The 13,268-nt window shown below is 26.9% G+C and overlaps 1 protein-coding gene across 2 annotated transcripts in view; it reads right to left on the bottom strand.

The window, feature by feature from the left end:
• LOC107450426 (uncharacterized) overlaps positions 1-13,268 on the bottom strand; it is a 36,838-nt gene that overhangs the window by 10,560 nt on the left and 13,010 nt on the right. For both annotated transcript variants that reach the window (XM_043049234.2, XM_043049235.2), the window contains 5 exons: positions 10,598-10,744; positions 9,371-9,463; positions 7,502-7,744; positions 4,870-5,142; positions 1,328-1,513 (listed from right to left, as the gene is read on the bottom strand). In XM_043049234.2, coding sequence (XP_042905168.1) covers positions 1,328-1,513; positions 4,870-5,142; positions 7,502-7,744; positions 9,371-9,463; positions 10,598-10,744 — 942 coding nt within the window. The remainder of the gene's footprint in view (positions 1-1,327; positions 1,514-4,869; positions 5,143-7,501; positions 7,745-9,370; positions 9,464-10,597; positions 10,745-13,268) is intronic.

Below are 13,268 nucleotides of genomic sequence, written 5' to 3'. Positions count from 1 at the left end.
TGGATGAAAAAATCTCAAAACTTTCTGGAGAAAAGGAAAACCAAAAATATTAACTTCATCATTCCTTATTTTTCATACAATTCTGGGGAAAAGAAATAGAAATAAGTTTAATTTCTGCAGAAAAGAAATTTAAAATATTTTACTTCCCAAATGAAAAATCTTCCTGCAAAAACTATCGTTTTGTGACAATGTCTGCATGATTTTTGGCACAGGATTATTAGTACGATCTAGAATTTAACTTTGGTTTCAACATTTCGCTAAAACATTAATTGAAATCATAACGAAAAACGCACATATCACAATCTTATTTCTGTTTATGCAGTGCGATTTCATTTCTCCTCCATCACAGTTGAACATTAATTGGCAAGCTGACACAGAAGCTGATGTGTACTAAAAACAATTCATGTTCTATCACATTCTGCTCCTCCTTAAACCCCATTCAAAATGAATCAAAAAACAGGTGCAGTTGCAATACTTGACCTTGAGCCATTATTCTATTTCCTTGGATGTCACTATGTTCAAAGGGGGAATAACAGAAATGACATGATTAAGGGGAAGAAAAAAAGGACGGGCGTCGAAATAGGAGGTCTGCAGTCCCTCTATTTAATCCTTTCACGACAGGAAGCGTAAAAGCGCGTTTACTGCTGAGGCCAGCAGTCTCTCCAGGGCTGGAAGGTTTTTTGTTGTAAGCTTAATTTCATGAAATTACCGAAATATCGATGCATTGTTTAATACTGTTCTGTTAAGTTTAAATGACATATGCTTTATATATATTTCTATGGATACTTTGTTTACTTGAGTTATTTCTTGTTTAAATATATATTTCACACATTTTATTTTCATTATGTACTTATCATTTAACATATCTGACTTATCTTATGATCTTTTTTAGAATGAAAAAATTTTAAAACAGGGATCGACAAGATCCACCTATCCACTAAAAACTAAACCAAAAATCGAAAGCAGCGAAGAAAAAAACACCTCCTGCTTACTGTAAACAAATACCACGTGCGAATCTAAAAGAGCCGTCATAAAACATTCCTTCCCCCTCAAAACCACGTGAATGTACTCTCATCTTGAGTAGAAGGTCAAATCTACATGTATCTGAAACCATATGGACATACAATGTCATCTTCTGGAAGAAATTTAATTTTTTAAAACCTTCTGAAACGCTGGCACAAATATGTGATGGCCGGGGGGTGAACGAGAAAACGCTCTGGCAAGCGGGTGTGTCAGCCGGGAAGTGAGCGCGTTTCTTGCTGGCACGTATATGTGAGTCTGTGCGAAAGGGTTAATATATATAATTAAACTACAATAATATTTTTACTTGTCTCTGGCATTATTATCTGTACATCATCATCAGAAAGTTCTACATAGGATGGGCTAGCAGACGCTTTGATTTTCTTACTCTGGCTACTTATACTTTGTTCTTTTTCTACACAATTTGAGCTTGATGAAGGAGCTGACAAATAATCTGAATTGTTCAAAATTGGAGATGATTTGCGCTTGAAACCTAAATTAAACATTTAAACATGTAAATTAAACATAAGTTATGTGCATTTCTGTTACTGGAAAAGTATGAAACATGGTAATTATTACAGACTGCCCTCCTATGCATTGTATATAACACCCAAGCATTTTAGAGAATGACAAATGCTATTTACGCAATGTAAGAAAACAGTTTTTATAAAGCTATTGCATAAATGATGAGTACTTCTCAAACACACAAATGAAATTCTGAAAATAAATTAAACCCATCACAAAAGTTTATTCAAATATGGAAAGAAAAATGAAATTTTAACAATACAAATTTTATTCCTTTAAGGGAAACAAAATTTTCACATAAAAAATAAATTAAGATTAAACCACTTGTAGCAACATGGATTGAATGACATTTCATTATATTAAAAAAAAGAATGAGATTTATCCCATACTTTGATGTGCTATAATATAAATTTTGACACTTAGAGTATAATTATTTATATTACGGTACCACAATAATATAGTGTTCTTTACATAAATATAAAAATCAGTTAAGACTTCTTTTAGATACTGGATCCTATTAATTAAAAATTTAATAATAAGTTTCTTAACTCAGTAATTTATTTTTATGTATTTTCAAAACAACATTAATTTTTGACACTGCTATTTCAGCTTGTATCAAGCTGTTGCTAAATTTATAAAAAAATTAACTGAATAAAAATAAATTCATTCAATCTTTGTGTAAGTTCTCAAAACTTGAGATTGCATACATTTAAGACTTGCTGCAGAAATTTTTTTAGTGTTCTTTTTCATCAGTATCTACAATTTAAGTTTACAATTTATGTCTTTTATTATCTTAATCTGTACGAATGACGTAAAAATTCATCACTGACAAATCTGTGCTTATTGCATCATTAAAAATTTGTTTTTAAATAAAAATGAGATCAAACTTTGAAATCACAAAAGATAAATCCTGTAAGATTTTTATCTGCATTTACTAATAATGCATATTATATAAGTGAAGGTTTTTTAAAAATCTCCCTATGAAATGAAAAAAAAAATCAATTTTTCACTTTAAATAAATTAAGTGTATATAAAACTTTTACAACTACAAACACACCAAGATAAATAGGGTGCCATAATACGTTGAGGACAGTCCCTAAAGTCCAAACTTCATTATCTCAGATTTTCAAATATGCTACAACAGTTTTGGAAAAAAAACTTCGCACTATAACAGCATATTTTTGAAACTAGAAATATAACTATTTTAAGGAGTTATTACAGCAAATAAAATATAGATTAGAAACTATTTTTTGTAAATGTATTTTGTATGTTATAATCAGAACCTAAAATTTTTTTTTGAGGAATTTTGCTAATTACAATTGTAGCTTAACATTTCAATTTAAATAACACCTCCTCACATTTGACAACTTTTTCTATAATCAATAATTATATGATCAAAATCATTTTAAAGAAACAGTGCTAAGAGATCAATTCAAATTTTTGAAATAAAGAATCTTAATTATACAAGATTTGTTTTTATCTTCTAAAAATAGTAAAGTATATGACCCTGAATTCACCTTTATAAAATTCCACATATTTTTTTTTTTGCACTAAAATTTAAAACAAATGCAAAAACAAGTAGGGTAATATTTTCTAAACTCACAAGGAAAATCTTAATTTGTGAATGATCCCTAGGTTTAAAGATTATGGTGCTGATCTATTAATACAACAGTACTATGTTATTGACTTTCAAATGAAGTGAACAATGGGGGAGAGATTGGCAACCAAAGTTAGAGATTTTAATGTACTTGAAAAACTTCTTTAAACTGATTTTTATGCCATTTAAAAAAGCACTTTACTCTAAAAAAGTGGACTTTGGGTTGGGGATTAAAACCATTTGAAACTCTGCAACTGTTGCATTGTGACAAAGTAGAGAAATAAACATTTGCGTTATTTTGGGTCATTCACACAGATTTTAACTTTAGATAACTTAGTAAACTACTGGTTACATGTGCTTCATCCAGGAATACACAGAGTGGATTGGTCAAGAAGAAATCCAGTACAAAGATTTAAAAAAAGAAAGCAACACTAAAATAGTGAAAATTCTAAATGTTTTGATCTATAATTGTATTTTCGGAAAAAATAAGATTTAATCGGAACAGTTGGTAGCTATGCAATACATAACACAGAATTTAAATAGATGTGCCAAACATAAAAAAGTATTTCTTAAGTCTTTTACCTATGTAATACAAGGCATTAAAATTAGGCACACTATCAATCCAGTATTACGATTTTTGAATATACTATTGTGACTATGAACATACATACTTAATAAGACAAAAGATAATATTCATATACACCAAAATGCAAATCCTATACATTTTTTTCCCTTCAAATTTTCCCCTAAACTACACTGATGAACAATCAATTTTGCTATATCTGCCTAAAAATTTTTTTTTTGCTAACTATGAAGAAGTTTGACTGTAAAGGAAAGGGATACTATTTACATCAGTCAAGACAGTCTGTAATTCCCTCACTTTCTATGTTTAGCAGGAGTTATTCATCACTCCTTAGTTTTCTACTAGGTCAAAGTTAAAACTGATGTCTCGCTCACTAAAGATCAAAAATTGAAAAACAAAATATCACTTAATGTTACTTACATGTATTTGTAGTTTATTATTTTTTTCAGAACTTATTTTGCAGTTTGTATAACTGATAGATGTATTTAGATCCACTTGGAGGGAGAGAATATTGTTAATTTTTTTTTTTTCGGNTTTTTTTGGGGGGGGGGGGCTAATGACCATTTCTGGCAGATTAACCAAATTGCTAGGGTAGATTGAAAGGCAGCAAGTACACTGCCTAAAACAAACCTACCAAAACATTAATTACATGAAATAATAAATGTTTCTATTCTGGAAATATTACAGAATTTAGAAGCCCCAATTTAAAATTTTATTTTTACAAATGAAAACATGACTGGGAACTTACAAAATATCATAAGTTGGGCTTTATTCATTGGGAAATAACTTAACACTTAAAGTTATTTAAAACTCAAATTTCAAATACGGATATGAATAACTAGGAAAAATTAAAATATTTTCAACCATTTCATTATTACTACATAAACTAAATATTTTTAGTAAATGTGAAATATCTGAATCGGCATACATTTCAGATTTTCATTTTCACTGCAAAACAAGTGATAAATTTATTATGTACTAAATTAAAAAAAATAAATGATAAACATCAACTCACAATAATGACTTAACTGTAAAATTTTTTTTCCAAAGATGTATAATAGTGACAAAAATGGATAAAGGAAAATTTTTTTAGAGGAAAGGGAATAAATCATTAAGCACAGTATGCAAAGTTAACATTGATTACCTTTTTCAACATATGGAGATTTGGCACTTGTTTCTGGTTCTTGAAGATTCAAATGATATGAGGATACATGTCGCTGAGGAACGTTGTTTGCTGACCAGAAGGTATCACTGAGTTCAGGATTTACTTGAGGCAACCTCTTTGGTATGCTAGTTGTCTCAGGTATAATACGACAAGTTATTTGCTTTCTGACACCATTTACATAGTTGGAATTTGCTGGTTGAACAGAGGAATAGCTTGAACTACTTGAAACAGAAGCTGATGCATGTGAATGTTCTGTAAGATACATAAAAACAAGCATACTAAAAGGTAGTGTTGCATTACTTCAATTAAATTAAACTATAAACACTTTGTCACAGAGGTAGCGACATAGCTTAGAAATGGTTTGACTCTTGAGTTGCTAAGTCTGTCAAATTGGTCTCCAGTCAAGGGCCAAACACATTCCAGTTATCAGAGCTGAGGGACTAATTTATACTTATTATGCTATTGCATTTAAGATGGTTAATTCTAAAAATTTAATTTTCTAAATTTAACATTTATTTGCTAATGATCTAATTGGTAACCATTTACTACATTTAATTGTAATCAGAGTATTATAAGAAAAGGAAATAACAATTAGAGAATTACAATGTTGAACATTCAGTTAAACTATTTCTTTTAACTAAAACCTTTCTTTTTACAAGGCAGTAAATTCATAATTTAATTCGTTGCTTTTTTAATTCAGATTAAATGTAGTGAATAGTAATGAGACAACTGTTCAATGGTACTTATTATCACTAATTACCTTCATTGCAATGCTCTTAATAAGAGCATTACAATGAAATTAATTTGTGGTGTAATTTAAATAAATATAAAATTTTTTTAAAAAAATATTTCATTTAGAAATTTCAGTTTTTTATGTTATTGTACCTTCATTTTCTAAATTTTTTTTATCTTTTGCAAATTTTCTCTTAATTTTTTGTTTTACCTTCTTCTGAAACTTTTTTTAAAAATTATTAAGATAAAGAATTTTGTGCATTGATATATAAATCATATTACATTTAAAACAAACAGTATCAAAATGTGCAGTATCAATTGATTTCTTTTAATTTTTACGGAAACTTAAAAAGTATCAGTATTTATATTAATACATATTGCATTATTTTTCTATATTCCGTAGTTAATTGATTATGAAACATTGACAATTTTATTTTATGCACATATTAGTTAGATCTAAAACAAAAATTAAATTTAATCTCAGATATTAAGTTTTTCAAACAAATGTTATTAGATGTAAGGTAAAGCTTTTTAAATAAGCTTCACATTCTATTAAAAACATTTTATGTGATATTTAAAATGTCATGATAACTAGTTAAAATCTTTTTCAGGGGTCTGTCTAGGTTTTTCTGAGAGGTACCTATTTTGTGAAAATTTAGACATAATTTATGAAAAATTAAAAACTATTAAAAAATCAATACAAAAATATGGATTTATCGTTTCTTAAGGGATACAAAAATAAAATTTTAAGAAAAAGTATTTTGTGAAACTACCGCTTTTCCTAAAGTTGAATTTGTAAAACTACCGTTTTTTCTAAAGTGAATTTGTGAAGGTACCGCTAATCGGTAGTAAATTCGGCCTGGACAAACCCCTGTTTTTAGTCATAACAATAAATAATCAACATTTAGTATCTCAGCAGCTTTAGTGTTACCAATTCACTAAAGCACTATGTCTACTCTTATGATTTTTACATCCATACTTGTAACAGAAGTGAAAAAAAAGCAGGCTTAGTTACATAATTGAAATTCTTAGCACAATAAATAATAGCTGCAAATTAAAATAATTGTTTAACACACTCTTTAACACTTACATTGAATATGAACATTAAAATATATCAATATTCTTCAAATTATTGTTTTTATTTTAATTAAAAGACAAAAGCTTTAACTTCTAAGAAAGTATTTTTGGAATTTAAAATTTTTTTAAATTATAAATATGAATAAAAACTGAAGATTTTCTGTTCAGACTTCTATGCTTTTTAGTTTTTACATTGAGTGTCATTAAAATAAGATTTTAATTTTCTATTTTTCAAAGAATAAAAGTGGTCTTAAATTATACAGTTGCACATTTGAACACAAGTTCTTTAATTACATACAAGAATAGTTTTAAATCTATATCAGAACGTCTCAATAATCAAGCTATTTACTCTATTTTTCAAAGTGTAAAATCGTAAGCTAACAAAAATATATTACAATAATCATAGATTACCCAATATTAAATTAAAAAAAATAGCAATTACTACTCCAAAATAATTCTTAATTAATAAAACTTTAAAAATTTAAAGATGAATGGGAAAAGTATTTTAAAACTTTTAATCAAAAAGTTAATATTTTTGAAACATTTAACTTCAATTTTATCAAACATAATTTATTAAAATTTTTACTAAATGAAAATGAAATTTTTACATATTCATACACTCAAAATAAAAATTGATCATATTTCATAAATTTTCTATAAAAGAAAACAGAATGAGCTTCACACATTAAAAAAAAAAAAATTTGATTTTAACTTTACTATTAACTGAAAATGAATAAGATTTATTAACTTGGGAAAAAATACATATTTAATGATCTAAAATGCATATAAATGGATTTCTAACCTATTTTAGGAAGAGGAGCCAATTCTGAATTTGACTTAGAAGCTGCAGGTATACTGGAAGTTGAAGCAAAATAAGGCATCCCAGGTTTTGAATATGGAGGAGGGTTATGACTATGAAGTTCAATAGAAGTTTCATAAAAATTATCAGCGCCACTGCCTGAAGACAAAGAAGAATTTTGATAGTGTGCAGAAGATAATGAATCAATTAAGTTATCTGTGTTGGAAGTTGATCCACTTTTCTGACCTGACAGTAAAAAAAATAGAATAAAAACTCAATCATATTAACTAGTCAAACCTGGAATAAACATTGATATTAAATTTTACTTTTTTAATCAACATAATCATTATTTAATACAAATTCCGAATAATTTTACAAATATAAAGGCATAGATGAAGCAATTAATTTTGAAGTAAAGAAAAGTGTATTGATAATAATTTTTTTGTTTTTCTTGAATACATTGCTCAAACGTATTTAAGAAATTATGACTATGAATAAATATGGAACATATACATAAATACAATTAGCATTAGTCATCATTTTGAAAGGTATTTGATATCTTTGCAAGGCTGAGAATTATCTGTAGCAGTATTTTCAGAGTGCATAGCCAGATTTTTCAACAAAAAATAAGCACCGTTTAAGTTTTAAGCACTCAATGAATATTTTTAATCACTTTTCAAAAAAAAAAATCCTAGTTAGGAATTGTGCAGTAATAATTTTTTTATTATATGGTTTAAAGTTCCTAATTTATAAACATAAAAATCAATAAAATTCAAAAAAAATTTCAAAAACTTTACATTATCATGATAAAGTAATTAGTTTCCGATAAATATTGCAGAGAAAAATTACGAAAAATCGTAAATTTTTTGTAATTTAGAACGAAAATCGACACTGAAAAGAAAAAATTTTTTTTTCAAAAGATAAAAAGTGCTTAATTTTTTTTACAAACCTCGAATAAAAAAGCACCTTCAAGAGCTTTTAAAAAACGTAAATCAAAAATAAGCACCTTTAAGCACTTTTTAAAAACACTATGCATCCTGATTTTTCAAAAGGCTCCCTAAAAAATAATTTAAAATAAAGCAATTACTTCACACCTGATCAACTATTAGACAAAATGTCAGGTCTTGGAACTTAGATTAGTAATAGGTTATAGATAGAACTAAGCTGATGTAGAAAAATACATAATTTCTGATTTTTTGAACCCCTATTTTCCTCAATCAGGAATTTCGAAATTTTGAAAATACAAAATTTTACAGTTTTATAATTTTTAATTAGCTATAGCTTGAGAAACAATTGGTCTAGAGAGCTGTGTAACTTCGTGATATATTTAATTGTATTTCATAAAATAAATAAAAAGACCATGCTTAAAATAATATTTTTATTATCTTTTTAAAAAACTTCTAAATTTTCAAAAAACAATTACAATTTTTTAATTAAACCTTGAAAAATAAATTCGTTTTTATTGTGGACAAGGCAGGCTAATTTTTGAACTATAAGAAACTGCTTCAAACATAGAATAAATTAAGTTACTACTAGAATACATACTCCCAACGTTAAGAAAATTATCAATCACATTCTTTACTATTGTTAGAACTCTTTCCTCTTGAACTTTCAGGAATAGATCAAAACATATAAAACAAATTCTATATTAAAATTCGAAATTCCGAATCCAATTAAAAAAATATGGTATACAAAGAGTTAAAATCTAACTTTATACCGAGGGATTGAACAAGAGAAAAATATACTTATAATACCTTAAGATAGAAATTATATATTTATATAGACATTAGTACTTTTTAACTAACACATTATTATTATTTTGACACAATTTTTAAATACTTCAATAAATAGAAAAACTTTAAAAGAACTTACTTCCTACAGCAAAGTTTATAACACTTTTCCCATTATTTTGATAACTTTGACTTCTTGACGAACTATCAGAAATTTGAACATTTCTATTTCTCCCTAGCAATAGATACGATAATAAGCAAATAAAAATATAATATAAAAAATATAAACAAATGAATGACTAAAAAATAGAAATATACAATTTAATAAGGATTATTTAAATAATACTTAGAAATCTTTAAACTCAGGTTGGTTGGGAATTTCAGTATCAACAATATAACTATCTTGTGAAGAATGATTTTCAAAGAAATCATTTTAACCACATCTTAAAAGGTCATGTTCCTATAGCTATCCTTTTCAAGATAAAGATCTATTTTGGCTTTTATTATTAATTAACACCAGGTTTGGCAGAATTCATGATTCTTTTAAAAATATTTAAAAAAAAATCAGATTTGTTCGCCAGATATTTTTGATTTTATTATATTTACAAGGTAAATCATCTTATAAAGCATATTAACAGTATATAATATTATTTATATAATATATTGTAACAGTATATAATATATTGGTAATATTATTATCTTCGTTAATATTGGTGAACACAGACAATGTATTTAATAGATTTAAAAAGTACTTAAAACATTTAAATTAACATAAAAATAAATAGGTTTAGATAAAATATGCTTATTATCAACAAAATATTTTACATACCACTAATGGAAAATTATAATTTAATAGTTAAATGTTACTTATATCCACTTTAAGTCTATTTATTACCTATTTAGAAACATAATAATTTGCCATTTCATTATTTCTTTGGAGAAAATCTATATTGTTAATGAAACTAGTCTTTAAAAATAATCACACCTTAAAAAATATAACTTTACTATATATATATATAAATAGACTGGGATAAATCAATGATTTTCTCTAAAAAAAAATCTCATTTGATTTAATTTAAAACTAGTTTTTTCACTGAACTGATGGGATTGGAGTGGGAAATCATTACTTTAAAGCTTACGTTTTCTTTTCTTTTTAAAAAAGGTTTAAATAGTAATTTTAACCATGACTTAAATCATGCCAACCATGATTAATAGATATTAACTTTTAAATTGATAGAAATGACATTTCTTTTGGAAAAGTAAACAAGCCATGCATTTAAATGATGTTCTGTTATCTGTCTTGTCCCCATAAGAAAAGGACATCCCTGTTAAAGATATATCAGGAAGAATAGTGTTCAGGAAAGCTTACTTGGATGAGTCTGAAGCTGAATTCTAAATCTACTAGACACACTGTTACCCGTAGTTGAATTGATGAGAATATTTAAACTGCTAGAGTTTTGATCCCTGTTTGCAAGCCCTAAGCTAGCATCAAAAGAATAATCAGGGCAAGATGAATCTGGTGAAAAAAAGGTAATCAATAAAAAGATTAATTACAGATTAAAATTAACATAAAAATAAAATATTAGGTATATATTAAAATACTTATAAGTGCAAAATTCCCACTAATTACGATTTTTATTATAATTAAACTAATGTGTTATTAGGATGCATAAATGTAAACATAAAAACTAATCATTGTACTATCATATTTAAAAATATCTGCTAAGATTACAATATTAATTCAGTTAAAAATTTCTCAATATATCTGAAAAATGAAATACCTTTAGTATGTTGTAATCATGCTTTTTGTGGCAATCACAACAGAACAGGATGACAGATTTCAGAAAAATTATCGGTGCACACAGCTAGAATTTAATTTCATTCTGGTTGTGAACCTTGATTAACAGGTATTTAATATTGTTTTCAGACACATCACCCAACATAGTCAACCACCTAGCACATTAGGGCTCTATCCTGTAATGGCCATGTAAGGCTATGCTAGGTCTACAAAAGCTATTGCACAGCAAAGAAATCACAATTACTTCCAAAGGTGAACAAACTGTTTAGGGGACACAAGGCATAATTTATTGCAGCAACCTTCCTTAAAGCACAAAAAGTCTCATTTTCATATTCTGCAGAATTTTTTAAGATCATTTATGCAATACTGTAATTTTAGTAAAATTAAATTTTCTTCAAAACTAATTAATAAACATATTTTTTGTTAGAAGTTTCTGTTGGGTCCCACAACAGTTGTGAACATTTTGACAATTGTCCCTCCTCTTGATTATGGGTATCACTATATCACATGATTACATGCATAATTTTCTGAAATTGCCAAAATAGAAAGGTTTGTCATTTTTTCACTAAAATTCTAGTAATTTTAAATTTTCCATAGAGCTAACATGTATACCCCATCTCATTCCACTAAGTGATATAACTATTTCTAGGGGAAAAAAAAAAAAAGTTGCACATTTGACTTTTCAGGAATGATGGATTGTACATCAACTAAATGAGGAATATCTTGAATTAATCTGACAGGTTCCAGATAAAATAGTTTAGCTTCAAGAGGCCTTCGAATTTTAACTACCCGATATTACACCACTTTTTGGTACTTTTTTTTACAATTTTCAAGTGCTCGTTTCAATAGGTCTATGGCAAACTGTACTAGCTATTCGATTTTTTTTAACACTAATTAAAGGCATCTCAAAGGCTATTCGTTGATGCAATCCAACATAATATAAAAATCTTTTGTATTCGTGCTAAAATTTACAAAACCTTCGTGAAACTACCAGGGCAATTTCCACTGCAGTTTTTTTGACATTCAAAATTTATGTTTTTTTATGATTCTTTTTCCCATTGTTTTTCAAAATCTACAATTTATAGATTACATTTTAAACCATAATAACTGTGACTATTAGTGCCAGATACTTTACGAATCACATTCCAATTGATAATAAATATGAAATTTCATTAGAGAGATCACATTTTAATAATTTTATTACCCTTTAAGCAAACATATGTCTACAAATAACAGATTTACTAATGCCAACTGAATGTCTGTGATGAAAAAATTTCGGGTTCATGCAGAGACAATTTCTTACTTACTAAAACACAATCAAAATTGACAGAATACTTTTAAATTTGAACATGAATTTATTTAATGTTTACATTTCTTCTGTTTTATACACATACATAAAAATTTTATAATATTTAAATTTGAGGAGAATAAGAAAAATTATTTAAACAGTCAAATGTGGAAAAAAGGAAAAAATATCTTAGGCTCAAAACCACTACGAGTATCACCATTTATTATTCTAGGAACTATGAACTGTACTATCTAACAAATAAAGGAGTAAAACATCTTAAGTGCCTGAATTAGTTATATAAACACATGCATTATGCCTGCTAATTAAATAGAAATTTGTTTACTTTGCTACTGTAGTTTTAAAAAAGTGCTCCGTTTCAATATTTGAATATCAGCAATAAATTTAATGCAGTATTTATCAACAGATTTTAATTGTTTACAATCAAATTTAACTCATTCAACTAATTTAAGCATGGGATTATAGAAGACTAAAAACATCCATAAAATAAAACACTCAAAATAATTTAAAATGTATACAAAGGTATGTATGTATCATGAAATAAATTCTTGGGTATGATTGATAGCAAGAATTATTCCTGCAAGGTCAATTTCTAAGAACATAATGCATAGTGTATTTCTTTATGCAACAGAAACTTGGAAAATATAAAGTTAAACATTGTTGCACTGATTAAATAAAGTTCAACTGAAAAAGAACCTTTCAAATTGTTAATTTTTATTAAGTGGTTCAGTTAAATTATTGAACTTTAGTTTGACTAAAATCTCTTCCATTAAAGAGAAAAGATTTGTTATTTTGCTTATTTTCGTCAACAGTGGAGACTGGGATGAACAATGCTAAAAATAAACTAAGGCCCTATTATCCAAAAAAAATTACTTTTTCAGAAACTAAATTTGAAAAAGAAACATATAATGAAAGCATAAGAAAACTCAGTATTAG

Source organism: Parasteatoda tepidariorum, chromosome 2, assembly GCF_043381705.1.
Source record: "Parasteatoda tepidariorum isolate YZ-2023 chromosome 2, CAS_Ptep_4.0, whole genome shotgun sequence".
In the NCBI taxonomy this organism is placed as follows: domain Eukaryota; kingdom Metazoa; phylum Arthropoda; class Arachnida; order Araneae; family Theridiidae; genus Parasteatoda; species Parasteatoda tepidariorum.
The sequence above is the reverse complement of the archived record's forward strand: the minus strand, read 5'-3'. Positions and strand labels throughout refer to the sequence as shown.